Source organism: Tupaia chinensis, unplaced genomic scaffold, assembly GCF_000334495.1.
Source record: "Tupaia chinensis unplaced genomic scaffold, TupChi_1.0 Scaffold143970_1, whole genome shotgun sequence".
Classification (NCBI taxonomy): Eukaryota; Metazoa; Chordata; class Mammalia; order Scandentia; family Tupaiidae; genus Tupaia; species Tupaia belangeri.
Genome location: NW_006203821.1, coordinates 465,970 through 493,703, shown reverse-complemented (window position 1 = coordinate 493,703; position 27,734 = coordinate 465,970). Strand labels below are relative to the sequence as shown.

Genomic DNA, 27,734 nt, shown 5'->3' with positions numbered 1-27,734 from the left:
CTCTCTCTTTCTGTGTCTTTCTCTGGTCAAATTAAAAAAGAAAATAAAAAAAGAATGAATGACTAAATAAAACTAAATAAATAGTTCTGTATTAAAAAAATCAAAGTAAATTATTAGCTGATATGGATTCCCAATTTGATTCCACAACTGGACTTTAGATAAAACTATGGGAAAATTGAAGATCCTGTCCAGAGGGAGCCAAACTAAACTATTGTGCTATATGATGCTGTTGTCATTGTTTGTCTTTTTTGTCAGTTATTGGGTTATTAAACTGAGATGATGTAAGTAAGTGTGAATTTGGAATTTGTTTCAGCGTAATGGCTTGGAGTACCACTTTGATCAAAAGCAGAATGAAAACATCCCCGATTTTCAAATAGTATAAGCTTTACAATGGAAAGTTACTGAATTTTGCTTGTTTGACAAATCATATTAGATAATATAATACTCTTCAAATACCGTTTCTTTCTTTCTTTTTTTTTAGAGGTTTTTGCTATAGAGTGCGGGTGCTTGCCAGAGAGACAGAGAGACAGAAAGCGAGAAATCACCCCTCGGGGGATGGCCACGCCACAATCCCTTCTCCATTCTCTTCTCAGCATCTTGGGCACATGTGGGAATCCAGCACCTTAAACCACCATGCCACCTGCTGGCTCCACGGTGACTTGCTTTCTCATTTTTCCTCTCTGTGTGTGTCTCTTTCTGGTCAAATAAAAAAAGAGAGAGAGAGAGAGAGAGAGAGAGAATAAATAAATAAAATTAAATAAATAATTCTTTAAAACAAATTTTAAAAATAGATATTAAAAACACTTAGACAGGGAACCAGCAGTTAGTGTAATGGCTATGTTGCTGGACTCCCACGTAGTCGACCCCTTAAACCACCATGCCACCTGCTGGCTCCACGGTGACTTGCTTTCTCATTTTTCCTCTCTCTCTGTGTGTGTCTCTTTCTGGTCAAATAAAAAAAGAGAGAGAGAGAGAGAGAGAGAGAATAAATAAATAAAATTAAATAAATAATTCTTTAAAACAAATTTTAAAAATAGATATTAAAAACAATTAGACATTGGGGCCAGCAGGTGGCATGGTGGTTAAGGTGATGGACACTCCCACATGGCTGATCACAGTTCGAGTCCTGGACGTAGTGGTTTTCCCTCTCTCTCTCTATCTCTCTCTGGTGAAATTAAAATAAATAAATGAGGGGACCAGCAGGTGGCGTGGTGGTTAAGGTGTTGGACACTTGACATGGCCAACCACGGTTCAAACATTGGACCTGGTGGCTTGCTTTCTCACTCTTCCTGCCCCCCCTTCTCTCTCTTTCTCTCTGTGTATGTGTCTCTCTGTCCAATTAAAATAAATACATGAATAAATAAAATTAAATAAATAATTCTTTAAAAAATACTCAGGCATTAAACTTGGAATTAAGAGTATTGTTGCTTTAATTCAGTATATTCGTTTGTAAAAAATAAATAAATAAATAAAGGTGGGCTGTTGAGTAAAAAGAAAATTAAAATATTGTTAAGTACTGTCTTGTTACTAATTTGGAGTTTATCAATTTATAGGCTCCAAAATGTAAAGTGTCTTAATGAAATATAAAAAATATTAATAGTTATTATTATTATTATTATTATTATTGGGCCAGTAGGTGGAATAATAGTTAAGACACTGAAGTCCGTGTGGTCAGCTGCCATTAAGTCCTGGACCCAGTGACTCGAAACTCACACCAGGCTCATGTGTGCGCATGCCCCAAATCCCAAAAGTTAAATGGAGGAGATGGGATTGCAGAGGGGTTATCCCTCCTGGTGGGTGATTTCTTGCTTTCTGTCTCTTTGATTCTCTCTCTCTCTGGCGAGAGATGCACCCTAAAGTAAAAACCTCTAAAAGAAAAAATTAGTATTTTTTTTTTGGCCATAGATTACGTGTGTGCATGAGAGCGAGAAAGACAGAAAGAGCACCCTTGAGGGGATTGGTCATGCCACAATCTTTTTTTCCTCCATTTCCCCAACCTGTTAGAAACCTAGGTTCTTGTGTACATGTTTTTCAAACTGTCAGGGCTGTGATTCAAGTCCTGATGGGCCATATGGGATCTGGCTCCCTCTGCCCAGAACTTACTGGGAATGACTTTTTATTTACTTATCTTATCTTTTTTTTTTTTTTTTTTGGTAGTTTTTTGCCTTAGGGCATGTGAGCTTGCCATGGAGAGAGAGAGAGAGGTAAGCTGGTGAGAAGGAAAGTGAGAAATCAATCTCGAGGGTCATGGGCATGCCACAATTTCTTCTCCTCCAGTCTCCTCCCTAGATCCTGGGCACGCAGGCACATGTGCCTGGTGTGAGTTTCATCACTGGGTCCAGGACTTGAACCATGGTCGGCCATATGCGAGTCCAGAAATGCAACCGTTATGCCATCTGCTGGCCGCAATAGTGACTTTTTATAAAAACAGACATAAGTGGAACCAGCAGATGTTGTAATGGTTACATCACTGGACTCCCCCATAGTTAACCGTGGTTCGAGTCCCAAACCTGGTGGCTTGAAACTCACGCTGGGCATGAGTGTGTGTGTGCCCAAAATCCTGAGAGGAGAATGGAGAAGGGATTGCAGTGTGGCCATTCTCCTAGAGGAGGTGATTTCTTGCTTTTTCTTTCTGTCTCTGTTCCTCTCTGTCAAGTGCATGTGCCCTATAGCAAAAAAATCTCTCAAAAAAAAAAAAAAAACAAGAGAGAGAGAGAGACATAGGTAGGCTTTAAGAACATTTAAATTCCCAACCTGGTCTTGGGTGCAAAGAAACTGACAGAGACTTCACCTTTGATTCCACCTAAGAACCAAGCTACCTTGGTTGCTTCCTACCTCTTTTTTTTTTTTTATTTTTTTTTATTTGCAATTTCCAGAGAGTGCATGTACTGGCTAGAGAGAGACAGACAGAGAAAGAGAGGAAAAGGAAGAAAGCAACTCTCAATGGAACATGGTCATGAAGCAATCTCATGTCTTCCATTTCTTTATCCTGTCTGAATCTGGGGCATGCACTTACATCTGCTGGCATGTTTTTCAAGACAGTAGGTTGAAATTGGAACAGTGGTTGGCTATGTGGGGTCTGGCTCCCTTAACCACTAGGCCAAGGGGCCAACTCTGCCTCCTACCTCTTTTATTATTTTTCTCCTATCCTAGAGCCGATAGGGAGACTTGAACGCTGAAGCTGAAAGATTTTCTAGACCAGAGTCTCTGGGACACAAGAATGTCCAACTTTAGGGGATGTTCAGGGTCCCTATTCCTAGTCTCTACAGATTCTGTTTCTTATCCTGTCAAGATACCCACCAAGAGCTGTGTTGAAAGTCTCCAGCAGAGGATTCTGGCGAAGGGGGTTAGAGGCCCTTCTTGGTTTCCGCTGTCTGGTAGGGCAGGGGTTAATGATGAATTGCAACATATCTCTGGGCTGAGTCACCTCCCACTGCCACTCCCCCCAATTCCCTACAGTTGAAGTTTTATAAAGAGACCAGAGGCTGGAGAGCTAACAGAATTGAGGTAAGCGCCCTCTGCCTAGCTGTGCTCTCCTAGGCTTCCAGAAATCTCAGGTCAGAGGGCACAGACAGCCTTTTGGAGCTCTTGTCTGGTAAGACCATGAACTGGCAGCAGCTATGGCTGGGCTTCCTACTCCCCATGACAATCTCAGGCCGACCCCTGGGGCCTGGAGAGAAAGAGGCAGCTGTGGTGAGTCCCCTGGGAAAGAGGGACCCAGGCCAGGGGGGGAACAGGGTTGTTACTCTGTAGTCCATCCAAGCCTCACTCCTGACCTTCACTCGGCCTGCCTTTCCCTTCCTTCCTGTATTCCACGGTCTACCCTGCCCATCTCCTCCTCTTTCCCCTTGTCCATTTGAGCCCTTTCTCTAAGCTGCTTCTCTTTTAGTCCTTCCATATCTGTCCCCTCCTCTTGTGATGGGCCTGTTAGGTCACTTAGAAGGTTTATCCTGAGATTAATCCCCGTTTTTACCCTGCTTATCTCCACTTGCAGGATTACCTGTTGCAATATGGGTACCTTCAGAAGCCTCTAGAAGGATCTGCTGACTTTAGCCCCGAAGATATCACAGAGGCTCTGAGGTGAGAACTCATAAGGCATATGCTTTCAGAGCCGAGGTTGCAGGATCTGCTTCCCTCTTCTCATCTCTTCGTCTCTCCAGGCTCATCTCTGACTCACCCAAATCCATATCAGAGATCTGGAGGGTGGGTGCTTTCATTGTTAGGGTGGTGGAGCATGGGGTGAGATAGGATTCAGAGATGAACATAGTCATTGGATTTTCCTGTGCCCTAAGCTGTCCTTTGAAGTCTGTTTCACATGATATTCAAAATGTGAACATTTACAACACATATAATTTATGTGTAAAACTATGAGCTGCATTGGAGTTGAGTTGTTGACATGATGTTACTTTTTATGGTCATTTATTTATTTAAAATTTAATTAAGTAATTATTATTATTTATTATTACTTTAATATTTTTGACCAGAGAGAGACAGAGAAAGAGAGAAGGAAAGTGAGAAAGCAAGCCACCAGATCCAGAACTCGAGCCACTGTAGGCCATGTGGAATCCAGCACTTCAACCACCATGCCACCTGCTGCTCCCTTTGGTGGTCATTTAATTTAGCATTTATTTATTTCAATCTTGTAGTCTCCTTTTGTATTTTGGATGTAATAAACTACTTTTATTTCTGCCTACATGTTTAGGTCCCTTGAAGAAGCCCATAGTATTTATGATAGTCCACAGGTAGGTGAACTTGTTCAGTGCAGGCTGGGCTGGAACTGGGGGCCAGCCAGGAGGGCAGAAGCCTCAGGGAGGATAGGCCCTCAGATGGGAGAATTCCAGAGTAGGGTAGGCTGGACAGCTCCCCAGAGCAGAAAGTTGCAGTAGGAGAGGAGGGCTATACTTGAAGGCAATCTTACTTACATAAAGGAGACAGAAAATGTGGAGATGAAATTGAAGTACCACCGTTTCTGTGGAACAGAAGAGAAAGTCCCAGTTATGAGGCCTGGAGGCTGGCATGACCCTGTCCGCTTCAGGGATTTTGTGTCACTCTTGGCCATCACCTTGGGCAGCAAGAGGTCAAAGAGCTATCTGTAGTTCTCAGTCATTCAAGATTCTCCCACTCGGGTGAACCCATCCCACTCCCTCTTTCCAGAGTTTTTCAGGAAGCATCAGAGCTGCCAGTCTCAGGTCAGCTGGACGTCACCACAAGGGCCCGCATGAGACAGCCGCGTTGTGGCTTGGAGGACCCCTTCAACCAGAAAACTCTTAAATACCTGTTACTGGGTGAGGACTGAGCCCAGGAAAGGGAGGGAAAAGAAGGAATGGTATGCTTCTTTAGTGTGGGTGGCATCAGGGCAGTTGGGATCAGCTCAGTGTTGAATGAATAATTACCTGGCTATCACCTGCCCGGAGGCGTTTGAGTACCCAGACCTAGGAGAGCTTGTTGGAGTTGGCAGAAGGATTTATGATTCTAATTTATTTTGTGGTCCATTTTGCAGGCCGCTGGAGAAAGAAGCACCTGACCTTCCGCATCTTAAACCTGCCCTCCACCCTTCCATCTGACATAGCCAGGGCAGCCCTGCTTCAAGCCTTCCAGTACTGGAGAAATGTGGCCCCCCTGACTTTCCGGGAGGTGCAGGCTGGCTGGGCTGACATTCGTCTTTCCTTCCATGGCCGCCAAAGCCCCTACTGCTCCAATACCTTTGATGGGCCTGGTAGGCACCAGTCCTCTACTCTCACCTCTTAGACCTCTGAGATGACCTCCCTCTCTGCCAGTAACTGTGAAAGCTTAGTGTTCAGGCTTCCCTTTATGCTCACCAGCATGCTGCCCTTTCTTTTCTTTCTTTTCTTTTTGAAGAGGTTTTTGCTATAGGGCATGTGCTCTCACCAGAAAGAGAGACAGAGAGACAGAAAGTGAGAAATCACTCCCCAGGGGGGATGGCCACGCAGCAATCCCTTCTCCGCCATTCTCCTCTTGGGATCTTGGGCACACACGCACACGTGTCCGGTGTGAGTTTAAGCCACTGGGTCCGGGACTCGAACCGCGGCTGGCTACATGGGAGTTCAGCGACATAGCCATTACGTTAATTGCTGGTCCCCTCTTTCTAAAACCACCTGACTTTCCTTAGAAAAGCAGCCGGTTGCCTACCTGGGGCCTGACTAAGGCTCCTCTTTAAAGCTTTGCCTCCTTCCCTTGCTTAAGTTCCTCTCTACTGAAGGCATACTCCAGAGAGGACTGGGCCAGAGAGCAGAGATGGTTGGGAGGCACAGGAACAGTGATGGGCATTCCCATTCCTGAAAGAACTGGCTCATGATAGAATAATCTAAAAGGAAAGAAAGAAGTATCCAGGGGACAGTGAATATAGCTGCAGGAATTCTGAGGGGATAGAGTAATTAGAGTTTATCACAGGCAGGGTGTGTGCCAGCCCAGTGGGGTCTGACCTACTTCCTGTTCACCTTTGCCTTTGTTTAGGAAGAGTCCTGGCCCATGCTGACATCCCAGAGTTGGGCAGTGTGCACTTCGATGAAGATGAACTCTGGACAGAGGGAACCTACCGGGGGGTGAACCTGCGCATCATTGCAGCCCACGAACTGGGCCATGCCCTTGGACTTGGGCACTCTCGATACACCCAGGCCCTCATGGCCCCTGTCTATGCTGGCTACCGGCCTCGCTTCAAGCTGCACCCAGATGATGTGGCAGGGATTCAGGCTCTCTATGGTCAGTCCTTCTCCCTAGTGAGTGTAAGGGTGGGTATGACCAGTATCTCTTTAGGCTTGAAGAGATGGGTCTAGCCTTCATGGAGGAATATTACTTGACTTCTTTGTCTCTCCAAGTTATTCTGGTTTCTTCTTCTTTTTTTCTCTTTCTTTCTTTCTTCTTTTTTGAAAGGTTTTTGCTATAGAGCGCATGTGCTCACCAGAAAGACGGAGAGAGACAGACAGACCGAAAGCGAGAAATCACTGTCCAGTGAGAATAGCCACACCGCAATCCCTTCTCCTCCATTCTCCTCTTGGGATCTTGGGCATGCAAGCACATGTGCTCAGCATGTTTAAACCACTGGGTCCAGGACTTGAACCATGGTAGACTACATGGGAGTCCAGCGACATAGCCGTTACACCATCTGTTGGTCCCTATTTTTTTTTTCTTTTTTAGAGAGATTTTTGTTATAGGGCATGGATGCTCACTGGAGAGACAGAGAGACAAAAAATGAGAAATCACCCCTCAGGGGGGTATAGCTGCACTGCAATCCTTTCTCTTCCATTTTCTCCTCAGGATTTTGGGCACGCATACACACAAGCCCAGCGTGAGTTTTAAGCCACCGAGTCTGGGACTTGAACTGTGGTTGACTACGTGGGAGTCTGGTGACGTAACCATTATGACATCTGCTGGTCTCCAGGAACTGTTTCTCTCTGACTCATCCATATCTGATATTTCTTCTAGGCCTCTGTCCCCCATGCCTATTCTTGGAGATGGAGAATACACTTCTGGCAAACTTTCTTCCACTTTCTGGGGCTTTGAAAATTAACTATGTCAGTGGCATGTGGTTAAGCAGCTGAATCCAACAGGACTGTCTGCATGGTTTGAGTCCTGGACCTGGTGTCTTGCAAAACATGCTGGGCACATGTGCATGTGTGCCCCAAATTCCCAAATTCATAGAGGGGAAGGGATTGCAATGTGGCCATCCTCCACGGGGTGATGCTTTCTCACTTTTCCTGTCTCTGGCAAGTGCACATGACCTATATCAAACTGAAAAACAAAAACAAAAATCCCAAATGTGTCTCCTGCTGATATGAATATGACATTGCCTCCCACCAAAGGAAACTCCATAGGGTTCTCTTTTCCCTTCTTTTTTTTTTTAGAGGTTTTTCACTATAGGGCGCGTGCGCTTGCCAGACAGACAGAGAGAGACAGAGAGACAGAAAGCAAGAAATCACCCCCCAGAAGGGATGGCCACGCCACAATCCCTTCTTCTCCATTCTCCTCTCGGGGTCTTGGGCACGCAAGCACACGCACCCGGCGTGGGTTTTAAGCCACCGAGTCCAGGACGCGAACCGCAGTCGACTATGTGGGAGTCCAGCGACATAGCCATTACGCTAACTGCTGGTTCCCTCTTTTCCCTTCCTTATGGGGACCTCCTTAGGGGCCAGAGAGCAGAGAGGAACTTGCAGTAGATGGGTGCTATGAGTTTTCTAAGCAACGCTACTTTGCCTTGCAGGCAAGAAGAACCCAGAGAGAAAAGATGAAGAAGATGAGATGGAATTGTCCACTGTACCCTTAGTGCCCACCAAACCAAGTCCCATGCCAGACCCCTGCAGTGGCGAAGTGGATGCCATGATGCTGGGTGAGGCCCTTCCCCTCCAGGCTTAGGTACATAATAGGGCAGTCTGCTGACCCTGAGGACTGGACAAATGGGAATGACAGGGACTTCAACATGAGCAATGGAGGTTAGACCTTCGATGGGGATTGCTGACCAGGGAAGGAGACACGTGGTATGGAGTGGGAAGGCTCAGAGTCAAATTAAATGTGGGCCAGGCAGGCATTATATCAAAGTTGCTGCCCTATGAGTGCCACTAAAACACATCTGAAAACACAGCAAGGTGGTAAAAATGATATTAACTAGAATGCTTATGAGAGAGGGTGTTCCATGTGGTTGGAAGGACAATTGGGAAGCCACTTGGAGTACAGGCTGAGGTAGTTCCCAAGTAGAAACTACTATCTGCAGAGCTTAAATGTCCTGAATAACAAAGGAGAGACTGAGCACTGGGTCTTCCTCCTCCTATTTTTTTTTTTAAGTCTTCTTCTTTTCTTTTTAAAATAATCGTTTATTTTTATTATTATTCTTTGGCCAGTGAGAGAGAGAGAGAGAGAGAGAGAGAGAGAGAGAGAGAGAGAGGTAAAATGAGAAAGTAAGCCACCGGGTCCAGGACTCAAACCATGGTTGGCCATGTGGGAGTCCAGCACCTTAACTACTATACCATCTGCTGGCCCCATGGTCTTCCTTCTTTGCCTTTAGTTTTCTACTTGAATTAAAGTTGAGTGAATTTTTGAAGAATCAGTCTGTGGGAGGAGGGAAAATTATCAGCTTGTTTGAGACACCCACAAGCTTCTGTCCACTTGATCCCTTTCTTTTTGACTTATTGACACACCTTTGCTCTTAGGACCCCGTGAGAAGACCTATGCCTTCAAGGGGGACTATGTATGGACTGTGACAGACTCAGGGCTGGGCCCCTTGTTCCGAGTGTCTGCTCTTTGGGAAGGTCTCCCAGGAAACCTGGATGCTGCTGTCTACTCTCCTCGAACACAATTGATTTACTTCTTTAAAGGTAAGGGGGCTAGTTACAGTGTCTTACCTGAAGAGAGTCTAGTCTAAAAAATACCATTAAAGGAAGAAAGAAGAGAAGTTTCTGAAAGTATGGACTAGAGGAACCAAAAGCCATCACTTGAAGATGGAAGTGACTTGTTCTTTCCTCACTTGGTCTCAGGAGACAAGGTGTGGTGCTATATTAACTTCAAGATGGCTCCTGGCTTCCCTAAGAAACTGAATGGGGTAGGACGCAATCTGGACGCAGCTCTCTACTGGCCTCTCAACCAAAAGGTGTTCCTCTTTAAGGTATAAAATTCAAAGTAAGGGCAAATCCTTTCTTACGAGGTTTGGGCTCTATCATACTGACAAAGACATACTTTTGAAGAGAGATCTGCAACTGCAGTGAGCTCAGGGTAGACCTCTAGGGGTCTCAAAGCTCTCTCTTCATCCTCCTCTTCTCCCCACCTACCCCATATCCAGGGCTCCGGGTACTGGCAGTGGGACGAGCTGGCCAGAACTGACTTCAGCCACTACCCCAAGCCAATCAAGGGGTTGTTTACGGGAGTGCCAGACCAGCTCTCTGCTGCTATGAGTTGGCGGGATGGCAGAGTCTACTTCTTCAAGGGTGAAAAATACTGGCGCCTCAACCGGCAGCTTCGAGTAGAGAAAGGCTATCCCAGAAATATTGCCCACAATTGGATGCATTGTCGTTCCCGGATCCCAAACACTACCCCGTCAAGTGGGGACATTATGGCCTTCACCGCAGGCACAAAACTGGATACCACTCCCTCGGCCAAATACACAACCTTGAGCACTAACAGCTCACCCACAGTCATGGACATTACCCCCCAAGCCACAGGCTCTACCACTCCCTCATTTCCTGCTAATGTCACCCTCCCAGAGGCCTAAGGTCTGAACCAAGGCCTAGACATGGCACTTGAAATACACAGGAACGGGGTCGGCAGGTGACAGGGTGGTTAAGGGCTCTGGACTCCTACAAGGCTGACTGTGGTTTGAGTCCTGGACCTGGCGGCTTGCTTTCCCATTTTCCCTTTCTCTCTCTTATTCTGCCCCTTTCTGGTCAAATTAAAAGAAAGAAACAAATAAATATATAAATAAAGTTAAAATAATTCTTAAAAAAAAAAAAGAATACTCAGGAACAATAGCAGGGACATAAACCATAGACCTCAAGCCTCTGAAAGTTCCAGTGCTAGCTACTCTCCTCCTGTGTTCTTTTGCTCCCCTACTTTGCCTCAGCCCCCAATTCCATTCATTTCCTTCCAGTACTACATAGCACTTCCAACTGCACTACCTACTTTCTGGAAGACAATGGTGGTGGGAGGCATCAATTGGGCCTTTAGCTGACAGGAGGCAACAGCTGAAGAGGCTGGATACCTGGGACCTGTTCTCCCTAGATAAAGTACAAGAAAACAGTACACCCAGTACAATGAACAAGGGTTCTGGAATCTCAAAAATCAGGGAACCAGCAGTTAGCGTAATGGCTATGTTGCTGGACTCCCACGTAGTCGACCGCGGTTACTACCATGGTTTGAATACCAGTCTTGGTGACTTGAAAAAAAAACTAGGTGTGTGTGTGTGTGTGTGTGTGTGTGTGTGTATTTGTGTGTACATAAAATCCCAAGAGGATGCAGAAATGGAGGAGAAGGGATTGTGGCATGACTACTACCAAGTAGGAAATGCTTTATCTCTCTCTCTCTCTCATAAGTGTACACACCCTCTGGCAATTAAAAATAATAAAATAATGGTACCAGCAGGTGGTGTAGTGGTTTAGATGCTGAACTCCCACATGGCCAACCATGGTTCAAGTTCTAGATCTGGCAGCGTGTTTTCTCACTTTCCCTTTCTCTCTTTCTAGTCAAATAAAAAATAATAATAAATAAAATTAAATAAATAATTTTTTTTAAAAAAAATCACATTTGTTTGCTTATGACTTTGGGCAAGCTAATTAACCTCATTGAATTTTGGATTCTCCACTTGTGAAATAAGTTTAGTAGCGATTTTGCGGGGTTGTCTCAGTGAAAAACTATGTGTGATGTGCCTGACGCATGTGTGTTTAATGAATGCTAATTCTCTGTTCATAAGAGAAGACTGAACAGCTCTTCCCCTGTCAAGCTGTCTGGGTGTGCAGCTCCTATGGTTGTCTGACAGGGGTATCCCTATCAGGTCTTTAGGAGACAGGGGCTTTATCAATATGGTTCTTTGTTCTGAGGTGCAGAGAAAGGAAAGGCAGCAACAGTAGAGGCCAGACTCCCTGGTTCAGTATTTAATGCCATTTTATTCACATGTTCCCAAGTTCTTCCTCCCTCCCACCACAGGCTTGCTGTGCAGGGAAGAGATAAATCTTCTTTTATCTGTCTGGGGACCCATGGAACAGACCTTGGGCAGGAGAGTCAGAGGGGGTAAGAGTTAGAATGGGTTAGTGGTGGGAAAAAAGTTCTAGTTAACGTGGCAATTTAATATTACCCACAGTGAGAGGCAGAGAAGGCACTTATCTCCCACGCAGCCCCAAAGACTAGGCTCCTTTGGGCAAAGGGGCAAGACTCTGGCATGTGGGCCAATGTTTTCTCCTTAGGGCAAGACGCCAGCTTTTGGAGAAGGCAGGTTTGAGGCAGACACTGCCATGTGATCCTCCCCAGGTTGAGAAAGGGAGAAGAGGAGGCACCACGGAGGATAGTGAGGTAGGAAGAAGGGGCTGAAGCCTAGGTGTCCAGGGGGAAAAGCCACCCAGAAACCCAGGTGACTCTAAAGAAGGGCTTGCGGGTTAGGAGCTCCTGGAGCTCCTCTTCCCTACTTCCCATCAGATGCCACAGGAGACTCCCTGGTTTCCCGTAGGTCCTACAAAACCAAACCCCTTATTTACCATTGTGAGGCACACTGGAGGCAGACATTTAAATGCCTATTTGGATAAGGGCTCTCCTTGGTTTGGAGGGAACTAGGGAGTCAGTTTCTTTGGGAACCAAGGTACCTCTATTAGTGGACAGAGGTAGGAACTCATACTTCTCATCTTCTCCCTCCCCACAAAATTCCTCTTTATCCCTAAACATATCCTACAGGACTGGTTTGAGATAGAACACAGATTCTATTCCCTAAGTCCAAGAGGTGGGGAAATTTGCATATGGGCCCTGTGGGCTCAGGCCTTGCCACTAGTCTCTCTCCTAGTCTCTCACTAGGGATGGGGGCATCAGTTCAGGTTTAGGCTCAGGTCTGAGTGGAACTACAGGGTGTGGTGAGGGGTACAGTGGAACCACAGTCAGAATCCAGGTCTAGGACGGTCTGAGGGGCTGTGGCCTGTGTGCCTGGTCCCAGCTGGCGTTCTCGAAGACTCTGAAGATAACTCTGGAGGGGCACAGGGCAGAGAGGGCAGAAGGAGGGGCCGAGGTCAGAGACCCCCTTCTACCCTGACCATCCACATATGCCCTCTGCCCCTTGCCCCCAGGGTGCCCGGTCTTTCCTACTCACTGGAGCCAGACTGTCAGCAGGGCTCCGGGTGTTGGGGGGAAGATGGCGTCGATAGCTGCCCTCACAAAGTCCCAGCCCAGATGGGGTCCGGTGCCACTTGGCCTCTTGCTGACGGATCCGAAGGAGCTGGAGATGCCTTCGCTGGTGGCTCAAGACCACTGCTTAAGAGGGGGCAATACAGACTCAAGGAAGCCTCTTTAGACCCTGAATCCCACTCCCAAACACACACTCTAGAGAAAGCCCTCTGACTTCTGTCATGGTTTTCTGAAGCCTTATTAGTTTTCCTCCAGTTATTCTTTTTTTTTTTCTCTCCTCCAGTTATTCTAAAAGAAACTCTTATTTGGAATTCTCTTACTCTTTCCTCCTGGACTTCCTTGATATCTTCCTTTCTATCCATCACAATCCTCAATAACTCCTACTTCCTTTATCTTTTTTTTAGAGAGGTTTTTTTTTTTTCCTATAGGGTGTGTGCGCTCATCAGAGACAGAGAGAAACAGAGAGACAGAAAGTGAGAAATCACCCCTCAGGGGGATGGCCACACCATAATCCCTTCTCCATTCTCCTCTTGGGATTTTGGGCACACATGCACAGGGAACTAGTGTGGGTTTTAAGCTGCTGGGTCTGGGACTTGAACCACAGTTGACTATGTGGAAGTCCAGCAACATAACCATTACATCATCTGCTGGTCCCTCTCTTTTCTTTCTTACCCAAACCCCCTCTGACTCCTTCAACTCTAAATTTCTTTTAATGCTCTGCCCTATTCACCTTGGACCTCCTCCATGGCCCTCCTCCCTTGAATGTATTTCTCCTCTTTCCTGTCTCAAGTCTGGGGAGTGGGGACACGAATAAACACAGGTTGGCTGCTTCTGTACCATAGTACTAACTCACCATTGGCGTGGCCTCCATGTTCCTCAGCCATGAGCTTCCACTGGGCCAGGGCCCCAAGGGCCCCAAGGGCTGGCCAGGTCCCCAGTAAGACCCAGCTATACCAGCAGAGAGGAGGCAAGGCTGGAAGTGCCTGCAAGCGTTGGCCCAGCCGACTGCCCAGTGCCAGCCCCTCCAGGAAGTAGTCAGCACAGGCCACCAGCACTGCAGCACCCAGCAGGGCTGTGCCCAAAACTGTGAATGGACGTGGCCACCGAAGTGTGAGCAGGGCTCCCAGCAGTGCCAGCCCCACCAGTCCCCCGGCAGGCACCCAAGCTGAAGGTGGTTGGTAGATGGGCTCAGTACCCAGGAGGGCCCCGGTGCCCAGGGTCAGTCCTAGCAGGAGACCAGTCAGGAAGAGCCCAACACTGCGAACCAGCATGGTGACAAGGCCGCAGAGGAGTCCGATGCCCAGCGCGATGCCCGCGCTCACCTCCAGGCTCAGCTGTGTCTCCAGCACCCGCTCCTTGTGGCACAGCAGGAAGATCACCAGAGCTCCTGACAGCAGGCCCGAGAGAAACATCACTGCCTTGAAGCAGCGGTAGCCTGGGAAGGGAGGCAGGAGGCATGAGAGGCAGGAAGACAGTGCACATCTTGGTTCTGATGAATTAGAAAGGAGAGAAAGGGCTACCCAGAGGAGCAGAAGATTGGAGCTGCATACCAAGGGATCTCAGAGTAAGGGACCAAGAAGAAAAAAAACACAGGGCAGGTTGGGAGTGATAGTGGTGGTTCAGAACTGTGGAGGGCAGGGAGGGAAAACCGGCAGGTAAGATAGATGCCTTGAGGGGAGCTAAGTACAAAAAGTAGTCCTTCCAGGGATGGCAGATGGAAACATTTCAGCACAGGCTAATGCAGAGTCTTGGGGGAGGGTGAAGAAGCCTTAAGCCTGGAGGATAATTTGGGAGTGCAGTTTTGAGGTGGGAGGCAAGAGGAGGCAAACGCTAGATGTCAGAGGTCAGAGTTAGAGGGCATGGGCACATGGGACACAATCTGGCAAGAGCAGCCTGGGCCACACTGAAGGTAGGCATCCCATGGTAGAGGAAGCGAGGTAGCCCAGGAGCGAGGAAGAAAGTTGGCATCATCCTTGAGGGTGACAGTTTTGGGCAGGTGCCTCCCCAGGACCTCAGTTCTGCTCTCACCAAAGCAGCAGTAGACGATTCCAAAGCAGCAGCAAAGGGCACACACCAGAGCGGGTGCCAGTTCAGGACTGTCCTGAGGTTCCAAGACGCATCTTGGGTCTGGAGGCTCTGGAAGTTGTTGATTAAAGAGCCTGGGGTCAGATGTCACAGCCAGGGGCAACAAGGCTTCCTCCATGGTCAAAGAGAAGGTGGTAACGAGTGGAAGGTCAGTGTCAGCTGCTCTCATCCATCCATGAATGTCCTGAGGGGGCTGGGAAACCTGCAAGGAATCGGGTACCCATGAATCTCTAGAACTCCATGCCTCTATTTTGTTTGCAGAATGGCTGATTTCAGGAGGGAATTTGGTCTGGTCGGGATAAGTAAAGAAGTCTGCAGGAGTGGGCTGAGGGCAGCGGGATATCTCTACCGTCCTCTGAAACAGGGACACTAAGTAAAACTTAAACAAATGAGAAGCTCGTAAGACAGTGAAACTTTGCCCTGTTTTCCAGGGTGAGGATGGGAGTAAAAAGTCCTGGGTCTATGAAGGGAGGGGCATGTGACACCAATGGGACCCATGGCCCAGCAGCCTGTACCAAATGAGAAGAAAGTTTGCCCCATCTGCAGCTAAGATTGAGTACTACCCCCACTGCATTGGGAAGGGCCAGGCTAGTAGAGAGGGGAGAGGGAGGAGAAAAAGGAGAGAATGAGTCATGGTGGGGTCTCCTGACAGCTGCTTCAATCTCAGGGAAGAAAGAGGGAAAAAAAACAGATGCCAACATAGTTAAGGACAAGGCATAAATTAAAGCCAGTCACTACAGTTCGTCAGGTCTTGACACCACCACTTCACACTGAGATGGAGTTGTTGGAGTAAGGGGTGTCCAGCTACAGTGCAAATCCCACAATCACTTATGGAATAAGCAGGCATCTTGCCCAGATACATCTCACATCGAGGTAGCCACTTGCTCCTCCCCTCAGGAGACTGGTGGCACTTTCCCCACCACTGTTTCCCCTAGGGGTGTCAGGACTGCCACGGGATTTGAATTCCGGTTTTGGAAGGAGAACACCAAGGAGGGGCTGGCATTTGGGTACTGTGGAAGTGGGGTGTCTGGACGCAGGCACTTTCCTTCAGCTATCTTTTGGACATAAAGGTCCCACCAGGCTGGAGGGCTGGCTTGGAGAATTCCTGGGGCTCTTTTCCTCAATACGCTTAGGAAACAAGGGGACGCTAAACAAGGAGAGTTTGGGGAAGGGTGTTAACTACTCACCACCCTGCCAGGGCTGAGGACAAGAGGAGATGGAAACGCTTTCCTAGACCCCCAGCAGCATCCCCACCCAGAGGTCCTAGGCGCCGGGGCAGCTGTCCAGCGTTGGCATCCCCAGAGCCACTCTCTTTCTTGGCCCCCAAACTCTTACAAGTCGTGGTCCGAGCCCCGTGAGCTAAATGCAACTAGCTTGCGGGGTGGAGGAAGGGGACGGTGTGTGTGTGTGTGTGTGTGTGTGTGTGTGTGTGTGTAGGGGGTGGAGTGACATCACGGGGCGGGACCCTCCAACGCTTTCTCCTATGTGTGGGGGAACCCAGGTTGCCTTTTGATCTAGCCCAGGACTAGAGATCCCTGGACATAGTGGGAAAGGGCCTTAGGGGAGCACTACAAGAGATCTGGAGAAAGATCTCTGAATACTTAGGAGATGACTCGGCCACTCAAAGTTCTCAAAGCCCTAACTGGGGTCTCAGCGCCCCCCGGCTCCAGCTTGGTTTCTTCCACTTCCCAGAGAATTGGAGTATTGTCTTCTAGAAAACTGGGTGGTCGGGATCCAAGACCTGAGGAAGGGGCTTTTACTGCTCTATGGGTGCTGGCGGGGGATTCATGGGTGGAAAAACTTGCACAACAAGATGGGTTCTGGAAGGGACGTGGAAAGGAGCGCGGTGAGGCTAGAGTGTTCAAAAGCGAGATGGACTGACAAGGAACCCAGCAGGGTCGGCGTGGGGGCAGGGACCGAATGGCTAGGAATGCAAATGAGATGCAAAGCAGCACGCGGCCAAATGCATTGTTCTTTGGCACTTGGCTAAAATTCTGAGCCCAGCCTAGTTAGGCTCCCTTTCCCCGGCCCCGATCCGTAACCGAGCCTGGGAGTTGCGTCCTGAGGGACGGATCTGGGCCGTGGGAGCTGCAGTTGTAAGGCAGCTCGCCAGCTGGGTCAGGCGCCGGGAGGCCGAGGATTGCTGGGAAAGGAGAGTTGGCGCTGAGAGGCCAGGGCGGGGGCTATCCTGGGGCATCCTCTTCTTCGCTCCACCTCCCCGAATACAAAAGGGCCTCTGTACTCATTTGAGGCTAACAGGGAAGGGCAGTGGCTATTCTGAGCTCTCCGGTTTCGTCTGTAAGGGACACAGACTATGGGTGGCTCAGTAGCTGTTCTCCATCTTCTAGTCTTGCCAAAGGCCAGGAATATTGTCAAAGCAACCCTAACAGTCTGTCCTCAATGCGTAGGCAATGCTATGGAGCCCATGTTTCACTTCTAATGGTGCAACTTGTAGAGATCCTATTCCAAAGCGCAGAAGGCAGCAGCAGAGGGCCCTTTAAGGGGTGGGGCCAGCGCTCCCTTAGGACCGCCTCCTCCAATTTGACTCTCGCGCCTGCACCAACCGCTTTTTCTTTTCCTTCCCGTCTCTTCTCCGGTGACCCCGGAAGTGGAAACAGGCTCAGGCTGGCGGCTACGGCGGGGACGAAAGGCGGAAGCAGAGCGTGAGCGGGAGGCGGAGCCGGGGGAGCTGCTCTCGTAGCTCCCCCTGGCCCGAGGCCCAGCTGCTCTAGGGGGAGGAGGTTCTAGGGGGAGGAGTTACCACCGCCCTTCGGTTCGTTACCTTTGCCACTTCTTCTTCCTTTTTTTTTTTTTTAAGAGGTTTTTGCTGTAGGGTGCGTGGGCTCGCCGGAAAGACGGAGACAGACAGACAGCGAGAAATCACTCCGGCCCGACTCCAGGTTTTCTTTAAGGGCCATATGGTCCCCACCTTTATTTTGGGCAATCTGCGGCCCCCCTTTCCGTATGTCTTTCCCTTTTCTCTAAGAGTGACTCCCCCCATGGGACCAGCAGTTGGCGTAATGGCTGTGTCGCTGGACTCCCATGTAGTCGATCGCGGTTTGAGTCCCGGACGCGGTGGCTTAAACTCAAGCCGGGCGTGTGTGCGTGCCCAGGATCCCGAGAGGAGAATGGAGGAAAAGGGATTGCAGCGTGGCCATTCCCCCTGGGGGGGTGATTTCTCGCTTTCTGTCTTTCCTTCTCCATAGCAAAACCTCCAAAAAACCCCTCTCTCCGCACACACCTTTTGCGGTATCTTCCCTTTCCCTGATTGAAGTAGATAGCTTTCTGGGGAAAGAAGGAAAAACTAAGGCGATTTGGAGGAAGGGGAGGGAGCAAGCTGGGTTGTGGTTAGTCTAAGTCTAGCTTAATGGTAGGGATAGTGAAGGGCCCAGAGCAACTTGGGAAAACAAGGGAGGTGGGTAATATACCCCTAATTAGGGGTATTTAACTCTTTGCTTGGTCTTCTCTTTGACTATCTTCTCCTTGATATCTATTACAGGCTTCAGAACTTACCATGATGGCTGTGACCTAAAACTCTCAGGAAGCTCTGGGGTCATGGCCCAGAAGCACCCCGGAGAAAGAGGGTTGTATGGAGCCCACCAAGGTAGTGGTGCCTCCCTCAGGACTTTAGGGCCCTCCGTGGACCCTGAAATATTTCCATTCTCAGGACTCAGGGACTCAGCAGGGACTGCTCCTAATGGTACCCGCTGCCTCACAGAGCATACTAAGTATACACAACGTCCAAACCCAGCCCACTGGGCAGATCCAAGCCATGGTCCCCCAAGGGGTCCAGGACCACCTAAGGATGAAGAGGACCCTGATCAGAGTGAGGCGTCTTCCGAAGAAGAGTCAGGAGTGGATCAGGAACTCTCAAGAGAGAATGAGGTTGGGTACCAAAAAGAAGGGAACCCATCTTTTCTTTCCATTCCATCTGCTTGCAACTGCCAGGGAACCTCTGGAATTCCTGAAGGGCCTTATTCTGAGGGAGGAGATGGCTCTTCTAGCAGCTTTTGCCACCATATTACCTCTCCAGCCTTGGGGGAAGATGAAATGGAAGAGGAATATGATGATGAGGAACCACTTAAATTCTCCAGTGACTTTTCACGTGTGTCCAGTGGAAAGAAAGCCCCATGTCGGAGACAGCGGCACCGCCTTCCAACCAAGGAGGATACTCGGGAGGGTGGACGTAGGGATCCCAGGTCCCCTGGTCGACATCGCCTGGGCCGGAAAAGAAGTCAGGCAAATAAGCGCAGAGGCCTGGGATTGTGGGGAGCAGAGGAACTATGTCAGCTTGGACAGGCAGGCTTTTGGTGGCTGATTGAACTGCTGGTATTGGTGGGAGAGTATGTGGAAACTTGTGGCCATCTCATCTATGCATGCAGGCAACTGAAAGGCAGTGATCTGGACCTTTTTCGAGTTTGGGTGGGAGTCTGGATAGGGCGACTGGGGAACTGGGCCCAGGTGATGCTCCACTTTCTAAGCCAGGGATTTTACAACGGGGCAGGGCTTTTCACCCGTTTTCTTAGGCTACTGGGTGCTTTGCTGCTTCTGGCTCTGGCCCTCTTTCTGGGCTGTCTACAGTTGGGCTGGCGGTTTCTGGTGGGACTGGGCGACCAGTTAGGCTGGAGGGATAAGGCCACCCGGCTCTTCTCTTGTCTGGATTCTCCGGCCCTGCATCATTGCTTGACTCTGTTGAGAGATAGCAGGCCATGGCAGCAGCTGGTAAGGATAGTTCAGTGGAGTTGGCTAGAATTGCCTTGGGTCAAGCAGAGGACTGATAGGCAAGGGAGTGCACCTATTGCTGGTGGACGCTACTGCCAGCCTGAAGAGGAAGTGGCTCGGCTTTTGACCATGGCTGGGGTTTCTGAGGATGAGCTAAACCCTTTCCATGTGCTGGGGGTTGAAGCCACAGCATCAGATGTTGAACTGAAGAAGGCCTACAGGCAATTGGCAGTAATGGTGAGTACTCTTCCCAGACATTTCCTATTCCTCTTTCATACCCATACCTTAAAGTGGAATAAAGGGAAAGTGGAGTGGAAAGTTAGCTTGAAGTTACAGGATAGCATGTTCTTTTTTTTTTTTTTTAATTATTTATTTCATTTTATTTATTCATTCATTTATTTTCATTTGACCAAAGAGAGTGACAGAGAAAGTGAGAAAGCAAGTTGCCAGGTCCAGGACTTGAACCATGGTCGGCCATGTGGGAGTGTCCAGCACCTTAACCACCACACCACCTGCTGGCTCCAAGGATAGCATGTTCTTATGAAAAAGTTACAGAGAGTTTTTCTTCCCTACCATGGGATCCAACATTTCCTTATTAAGTTTTTGTCATGAGACTTTATTTTATTTTGTTTAACTCAGCTATATTAGGTAGCATTGAACTAACTCACCTTGAAATATGTAGGTGAAGTCCCTTCAATTGCAGTGAGGAAGAGACCTTGTCAGAGAGCACTGCAGGTATTCTCCCCTTTAAAAAATGAGTTTTTTTTTTTTAAGAATTATTTTATTTGATTTTATACATTCATTCATTAATTTTTTAAAAAAATAATTACTTTATTTAACTTTATTTATTTATTTGTTTTAATTTGACTAGAGAGGGACAGAGTGAGAGAGAGAGGGAAAGTGAGAAAGCAAGCCACCAGGTCCAGGACTTGAATCCTGTTTGGCTATGTGGGAGTGTTCAGCACCTTAACCACCATGCCACCTGCTGTTCCTCCCTGCCACCCTTTGGATAAAAAAAAAAAAACATGAAGAAGCCTAACTATCTGTTCCAGAGAGGTCAGTATAGACCTACTATGGGAGGGTTCAGGGAATAAGAGTCATTATTTCAAGACTAGGTAGAAGAAGACAGGCTATTTCAAGACCAGTAACTCAATAGGAAAGGGAAGGGAAGTGGCACATAAATCATAGGGAGGTGTAGGTATATGTACATTATACATGAAAATATCATTGCTTTTATTTCTTTTTTTTTTTTTAAGAAGTTTTTGCTATAGGGCGCGTGCGCTCACCAGACAGACAGAGACAGAAAGTGAGAAATCACCCCCCTGGGGGATGGCCACACTGCAGTCCCTTCTCCTCCATTCTCCTCTCGGGATCTTGGGCATGCACGCACATGCGCCCAGCGTGAGTTTTAAGCCACCGGGTCTGGGATGTGAACTGCGGTCGACTACGTGGGAGTCCAGCAACATAGCCATTATGCTAACTGCTGGTCCCATCATTGCTTTTATTGATAAGGGAGTCTGCAGGTAGTTGAGATGCACCATATTCTTTTTTTAACATTTATTTATTTTAATTTATTTATTCATTTAATTTGATGAGAGACACAGAAAGAGAGAGAGAGAAAGAGAGAGAGGAGAAAGTGAAAAAGCAAGCCCCATGTCTGGGACTCGAACCACAGTTGGCCGTGGGCCTTAACCACCACGCCACCTGCTGGCTCCATGCACTATATTCTTGAGGGAAATGGTTTAATACAAGCAGACAATCAAATTACCATAGTAATATTAGATGATTGTTATTGCTGTTTCTATGTAAGTAAAAGTATATTATGAATATAAATATCGTGTGTAAATTGCATCGGAGGTCTGTTTTTACTGAGTGTATGGAGCTGGATAGGTAAAACAGCAGTGTGTAAATTATTGATACCTCAGTGATTGCCCGATACCAAAGAGGAATGGACAACCAAGGTTTCCATGAACAATTAAAGGCACAGTAAAACCACTAGGGCTATAACTTACCAAAGGACTAAATTAGTTTGGTGGGAAATACGTGCCCCTGGTAAATTCTTAGAGTAGGTAACGAGTGCTTACCCTCAAGTTGTTACTGATAATAGACTTCTTTTTCTCACCTTCAAGTCTTTTCACAGACATCTTCTCTTATGGAATATCATTCTTAGAAAAATTCTCATTTTTCAACTTAACTTTTCTTGGGGTAGAGAAGTAGTTAAGGTCTTTTATTCTCAACACACCTGCCCATGCCACACTCCAAAGTTCTATCTTGTTCTGGGTTGGTGTCTGTGGACTTCTTTTATACAGCTTCTCACTGCTTTTATTAGGCCCCCATATGAACATGACTAAAAAGCTTTTTTTTTTCTTTTTTTTTTTTTGAGGTAGGGCATGTGAGCTTGCCAGAAAGACAGAAAGACAGAAAGCGAGAAATCACCCCCCAGGGGGAATGGCCAAACCGCAATCCCTTCTCCATTTTCTTCTCAGGATCTTCGGCACGCATGCACACGCGCCCGGCGTGAGTTTAAGCCACCAGGTCTGAGACTCAAACCGTGGTGATTACATGGGAGTCCAACAACATAGCCATTATGCCAACTGCTGGTCCCAAAAGGCTATCTATCCTATTAGCCTGGGAATGTGGGAAATTTAAAAGCATTCTGTTTACATGGAATCAGTCAGAACAGCTTTATCTCTGTGTTTTCGGGGTATGGAGATTAGGAACAATAAGGAACCTGTAGGAAGAGAGAATGTCATTTATCAAGAAAAGGCTGAAAAGTGTGTAAAAATGAATGCCCAGACTCTCTAGTGCAGCCAGTAGTAGACAGGACTACAGAGCAGGAAGCCGCATTGCTGACCATGGTTTGAGTCCTGTCCAGTTAGCCTGAAAACATGCCGGGAATGCATAAGCATGCCCAGGATCCTAGCAGACTGGAGAGAGGGATCATGTGTATAGTGTAGGCTGTCTGTCTCTCCTGTGTGCCCACATGTACTTGATCGTGAATTTTTTTCTTAATAGAGTTTTATTTATTTTTTTGGCTGTAGGGCATGTGCACTTGCCAGAGAGACAGAAAGATAGAATGTGAGAAATCATTCCTGGGGGGATGGCCACGCTATAATTCTTTCTCCTCCATTTTCCTCTCGGGGTTTTGGGTACACACACACACACACACACACACACACACACATATATGCTGCCCGGTCTGGGATTCAAACTGTGGTCAACCATGTGGGAGTCCATTGATATAACCAATACACCATCTGCTGGTTCCTGATCATGAATTTTAAAAAATTACTTATTTAATTTATTATTATTAATAATAATGTAATAATAATTTTAAAAAATTTACCTGAGAGAGAGAAAGCAAGAGAGCAAGCCACCAGGACTGGAACTCAAACCATGGTTGGTCATGTGGGAATCCAGTGTCTCAACCACCATGCCACCTGCTGGCCCTGTTTTACATTAATTTAAGGTTAAAGATTCAGAGGACAGCAGGTAGCATAGTGGTTAAGGTACTGTATTCTCGCATTGCCTTGGCTTGAAAATCACGCTGTGTGTGTGTACACCCAAAATCCTGAGAAGAGAATAAAGGATAACAGATTACAGTATGGCCACACACACACACACCCCGGAAGTGATTTCTCACTTTCCTTTTCTGTCTCTCTGGCAGGTGCACACATGCTATGACCAAAACCTAAAAAAAAAAAGTGATTTCAAGAAAAAAAAATCAAGAAAAAAAATATAGTTCAGCTTTGTGGCTACTGATTAAGGGAGCTGAATCCCTACCCCCCATCATGGCCAATAGCAGGTTGAATCCTGGCTCCAGGAGTTTTAATGTGTGTGTGCGTGTCCAAAATCTTGATAGGACGGAGACATGAAGCAGGGATTGGGGTGTAGTTAAACCTCATGGAGGGGTGTTTTCTCCCTCTCCTTTTTTTTCTCTCTCTAGTGAGTGCTTGTACTCTCTGACAGTTAAAAAGAAGTGTGTAAAAAGCCTCTGAGAGGACCAGCAGTTAGTGTAATGTCTATGTCGTTGAACTCCCATGTAGCCAACTGCAGTTTGAGTCCCGGACCCGATGGCTTAAACTCATGCCAGGCATGTGTGCGTGCGTGCCTAAGATCCCGAGAAGAGAATGGAGTAGAAGGGATTGTGGTGTGGCCATCCCCCCTGGGGGGTGATTTGTTGCTTTCTATCTCTCTGTCTCTCTGGCGAGTGCATGTGCCCTATAGCAAAAACCTCTCAAAAAAAAAAAAAAAAAGAAAAAAAAGAAAAAGAAAGGAAAAAACAAACCTCTGAGAAAACTATATGCTATTTCGGGACCAGCAGTTAGCGTAATGGCTATGTTGCTGGACTCCCATGTAGCCGACCGCGGTTTGCGTCCCAGACCCAGTGGCTTAAACTCACGCCGGGCGTGTGTGTGTGCATGCCCAAGATCCTGAAAGGAAAATGGAGGAGAAGGGATTGTGGCGTGGCCATCCCCCAGGGGGGTGATTTCTCGCTTTCTGTCTCTCTGTCTCTCTCTGCTGGCTGGCGGGGGCATGTGCCCTATAGCATAAACCTCTCCAAAAAAAAAAAAAACCAAACCTATGTGCTATTTCATTTCTGGGATAGAAAGGCAGACTATCGTAGGAAGTTTTGAATATGAATATTAACTAAGTTAGAAAAAAATCAGTGTCAGGACCAGCAGATGGCATAATGGCTACGTGGCTGGACTCCCATGTAGTCGACCACGGTTCAAGTCCCGGACCTGGTAGTTTAAACTCATGCTGGGTGCGCTTGTGTGCGCATGCCCAAGATCCCAATAGGAGAATGGAGGAGAAGGGATTGCGGTGTGGCCATCCCCCGAGGGGTGATTTCTTGCTTTCTGTCTCTCTGTTTCTGTCCTTCTGGGGAGTGTACATGCCCTATAGCAAAAACCTCTCTATTTAAAAAATTAATAAATAAGTAAATAAATCAGTTTCGAGATTGACTTTTGGAACTGTTACTTTATAATTAATAATTAAACTAAAATGCAAGACTTAGTAGTATTTGTGTGTCAGGTAGGGTGATCAGCTATTCATACTCACCTGGGATTGAGGTGTTTCCTGAGATAAAGGTTTTCAGTACTAAAACTGGAACAGTCCTAGGCAAACTTTGATGTTGGTGCATTCTAGTGCCAGATTCTGTACTATAGGCTTGTGGGTTTCCCCCCCCCACTTCAATTAAAAAAAAAATCTCAAGAGTGAGACAGACAGAGCACTTGGCAGGATCTTGACACAGCAATCCACTCCCAGCTTCTGCCAGCCTGGATCACAGGTACAAGCATGCTGGGCATATTCAGGGAGGTTTCTGGACTTGAATAAGCAACTTTCCCATGTAGGTCAGCCCCTCTGTGTTTTACTGCTGTGCCACCATCTAGCTCCAGCATGTATTTTTTGTTGTTATTCTCCCAACAACCCAGGAGAGATAAATATTCAAGGTCATATAGATAAGTGACAGTACTGAGGTCTGCCTACAGAGCCAAAGAATTAATCATTAAGCAGTATTGACTTTCCAAAAGGGTGGTGAAGGAGAACATTTACCATGAGAGGAAATGTAAGATGGGGTAAGGATTGGAGTGGATTATGATGAAATCTCATTGTCTTGATAGGTTCATCCTGACAAAAATCATCACCCCCGGGCTGAGGAGGCCTTCAAGGTTTTACGGGCAGCTTGGGACATTGTCAGCAACCCTGAAAGGCGGAAGGAATATGAGATGTAAGTTGGAGATGGGAAATTGTCAGGTGAAGTAAATGGAAATCTTTTTAAGAATTTATTTAATTTTATTATTATTTTTCAATTTGCTAGGGCATGTGTGCTTATCAGATAGAAAGAGCGAGCGAGAGAGACAGGGAAAGTGAGAAAGCAAGCCACCAGGTCTGGGACTCAAATTGCAGTCGACTGTGTAGGAGTCCATTGCCTTAAACCACCACACTACCTGCTGCCCCAAATGAAAATCTTTGATAGGAGAGGCCCCTGGACTTGTAGATGAAGGCTTTATGTGGTAGAGAAAACTGAAGTTGCTTGTCTTTCTAGCTAGCCCGGGGCCTCAAAAGGCCAATGGATCTGGCTTTCTTTGTTCTTCCCTCAATACTGACTGACAGATCCTTTCTTCTCTTAGGAAACGAATGGCAGAGAATGAGCTGAGCCGGTCAGTGAATGAGTTTCTATCCAAGCTGCAAGATGACCTCAAGGAAGCAATGAATACTATGATGTGTAGTCGATGCCAAGGAAAGCATAGGTATGAAATAGGACAGATACGTGACCACCACAGCTTAGGGGCTGAATTACCAAAGATGTTTGTTGTTAGTGTTGTTGGTAATTGTGGGATACAGATGATGAGTATAAGCTTCTAAGGTTTTTCTTTTTCTTTCTTTCTTAATATTTTAAAAGAATTATTTATTTATTATTATTGTTGTTAATATTATTTTTCACATGAGTTTTGCCAGAGAAAGACAGAGAGAGAGAGTGAGAAAGCAAGCTGCCAGGTCCAGGACTCAAACCATGGCCAGCCATGTGGGAATTCCAGCACCTTCACCACCATGCCACCTGCTGGCCCTTTTTAATTTATTTTTAGAGATTTTTGCTGTAGGGTTGTGTGCACTCGCTAGAGAGAGAGAGACAGAGTGAGAAATCATTCCCCAGGAGGATGGCCACGCTCCAGTCCCTTCTCCTCCATTCTCCTCTTGGGATTTTGGGCTTGCATGCATACATGCTTGGCATGAGGCTTAAGCTCAAACCTCAGGACTCAGACCACGGTTAACTTTGTGAGTTCAGTGATGTAACCATTACACCATTTACTGGTCCCAAGATCCTAAAGTTTCTTTCTTTGCCATACTATTATTATTATTATTATTTTAATAATTTATTTAATTTTATTTATTCATTCATTTATTTTAATTTGACCAGAGAGAGATACACAGAGAGAGAGAGAGGGAAAGTGAGAAAGCAAGCCACCAGGTCTGGTGGTCGGCCATGTGGGAGTGTCCAGCATCCTAACCACCACGCCATCTGCTGGTCCCTTTGCCATACTATTATTAAGAAACCTAAGATTTGAATTAGCAGTAAGAAAAAAAATAGCTTTAGGATAGTTTGAGAACAGATCGCTTTTGATGTATCAGCCATGTTTGTCACTAGTAATGCTCTAGGTAGGTTTCACAATCCTTTTGTTGGGTTCCAGGAGGTTTGAAATGGACCGGGAACCTAAAAGCGCCAGATACTGTGCTGAGTGTAATAGGCTACATCCTGCTGAGGAAGGAGACTTCTGGGCAGAATCAAGCATGTTGGGTCTCAAGATCACCTACTTTGCACTGATGGATGGAAAGGTGTATGACATCACAGGTACACTTCTGCCCACTAGAATTACAGGCTCATACTTCCTTCTCTCATGTGTGCTCTAAACTGTCATTTTGGCTAATTATTTCTCATTCTTGCAGAGTGGGCTGGATGCCAGCGTGTGGGAATCTCTCCAGACACTCATAGAGTCCCTTATCATATCTCATTTGGTTCTCGGATCCCAGGCACCAGTGGGAGGCAGAGGTAGGTGGTATTTCTCTCAGTAATCTATTCCCTATTCCAGTTTTGAATATGGGTTCAGATGACCTACTGTTTAGGGCACCAGTGTGCCTCACTTTCTAGAAGTTTTGGACTTTAATGTAGGTATCTATGGGACTCTAACTTCTCTTGCCTTATATATATATATTTTTTTTTTTTCCTTCTCAGAGCTACTCCAGATGCCCCTCCTGCTGACCTTCAAGATTTCTTGAGCCGGATCTTTCAAGTACCATCAGGGCAGATGTCCAATGGAAACTTCTTTGCAGCTCCTCAACCTGGCCCTAGGGCCACTGCAGCCCCTAAACCAAACAGCACAGTACCCAAGGGAGAAGCCAAACCGAAGCGGCGGAAGAAAGTGAGGAGGCCCTTCCAACATTGACACCCCTTTTCTTCTTTCCTTAAATCAATGTCAGGGAGTCAAAAGGGCTGTGTACAGCAGAGGATGGAGTTTGATTTATTTATTTTTAAAAAATATTTATTTATTTATTTAATTCCATTTGTTATTATTAGTTTTTTTTTTTTTTTTTTTTAATTT

The 27,734-nt window shown here is 46.8% G+C and overlaps 3 protein-coding genes across 6 annotated transcripts; 2 read left to right on the top strand and 1 right to left on the bottom strand.

Moving 5' to 3' along the window:
- Positions 1-3,483: 3,483 nt before the first annotated feature.
- On the top strand, positions 3,484-10,271 carry MMP19 (matrix metallopeptidase 19). The gene is made up of 9 exons (XM_006165573.3): positions 3,484-3,693; positions 3,995-4,080; positions 5,155-5,285; positions 5,501-5,716; positions 6,475-6,720; positions 8,219-8,344; positions 9,162-9,326; positions 9,486-9,613; positions 9,788-10,271. The coding sequence occupies exons 1-9, from the start codon at positions 3,604-3,606 to the stop codon at positions 10,214-10,216; spliced, it is 1,617 nt and encodes a 538-aa protein (XP_006165635.1). The 5' UTR covers positions 3,484-3,603; the 3' UTR covers positions 10,217-10,271.
- Positions 10,272-11,583: 1,312 nt separating this feature from the next.
- On the bottom strand, positions 11,584-16,513 carry LOC102496096 (transmembrane protein 198). 2 transcript variants are annotated; one of them, XM_006165571.3, is made up of 5 exons: positions 16,095-16,513; positions 14,851-15,109; positions 13,676-14,257; positions 12,788-12,948; positions 11,584-12,664 (listed from the first exon to the last, which is right to left on the bottom strand). In XM_006165571.3, exons 2-5 carry the CDS (start codon positions 15,074-15,076, stop codon positions 12,527-12,529), a joined length of 1,107 nt encoding a protein of 368 aa, XP_006165633.1. In that variant the 5' UTR covers positions 15,077-15,109; positions 16,095-16,513; the 3' UTR covers positions 11,584-12,526. The 2 variants fall into 2 exon arrangements, with proteins under 2 accessions (XP_006165633.1, XP_006165634.1); XM_006165572.3 differs by having other exon boundaries at positions 12,788-12,945; positions 16,095-16,512.
- Positions 16,514-17,555: 1,042 nt separating this feature from the next.
- Positions 17,556-27,690, top strand: DNAJC14 (DnaJ heat shock protein family (Hsp40) member C14). 3 transcript variants are annotated; one of them, XM_006165568.2, is made up of 7 exons: positions 17,556-17,680; positions 18,407-19,866; positions 25,257-25,363; positions 25,767-25,886; positions 26,826-26,986; positions 27,082-27,184; positions 27,368-27,690. In XM_006165568.2, exons 2-7 carry the CDS (start codon positions 18,463-18,465, stop codon positions 27,576-27,578), a joined length of 2,106 nt encoding a protein of 701 aa, XP_006165630.1. In that variant the 5' UTR covers positions 17,556-17,680; positions 18,407-18,462; the 3' UTR covers positions 27,579-27,690. The 3 variants fall into 3 exon arrangements, with proteins under 3 accessions (XP_006165630.1, XP_006165632.1, XP_006165631.1); XM_006165570.3 differs by lacking the exon at positions 17,556-17,680 and adding an exon at positions 17,727-17,869; XM_006165569.3 differs by lacking the exon at positions 17,556-17,680 and adding an exon at positions 17,767-17,807.
- The last annotated feature ends 44 nt before the right edge of the window (positions 27,691-27,734 follow it).

Coding starts and splice junctions, on each gene's coding strand:
- MMP19 (XM_006165573.3), top strand. CDS start 3,604: ATGAACTGGCAGCAGCTATGGCTGGGCTTCCTACTCCCCATGACAATC. Junction 8,345..9,161: donor AGTGGATGCCATGATGCTGG/GTGAGGCCCTTC, acceptor CTTTGCTCTTAG/GACCCCGTGAGAAGACCTAT. Junction 9,327..9,485: donor ATTGATTTACTTCTTTAAAG/GTAAGGGGGCTA, acceptor ACTTGGTCTCAG/GAGACAAGGTGTGGTGCTAT.
- LOC102496096 (XM_006165571.3), bottom strand. CDS start 15,076: ATGAGAGCAGCTGACACTGACCTTCCACTCGTTACCACCTTCTCTTTG. Junction 12,949..13,675: donor ACATGGAGGCCACGCCAATG/GTGAGTTAGTAC, acceptor CCCCCTCTTAAG/CAGTGGTCTTGAGCCACCAG. Junction 12,665..12,787: donor CTGCTGACAGTCTGGCTCCA/GTGAGTAGGAAA, acceptor GTGCCCCTCCAG/AGTTATCTTCAGAGTCTTCG.
- DNAJC14 (XM_006165568.2), top strand. CDS start 18,463: ATGGCCCAGAAGCACCCCGGAGAAAGAGGGTTGTATGGAGCCCACCAA. Junction 25,887..26,825: donor CGATGCCAAGGAAAGCATAG/GTATGAAATAGG, acceptor GTTGGGTTCCAG/GAGGTTTGAAATGGACCGGG. Junction 26,987..27,081: donor AAAGGTGTATGACATCACAG/GTACACTTCTGC, acceptor TCATTCTTGCAG/AGTGGGCTGGATGCCAGCGT.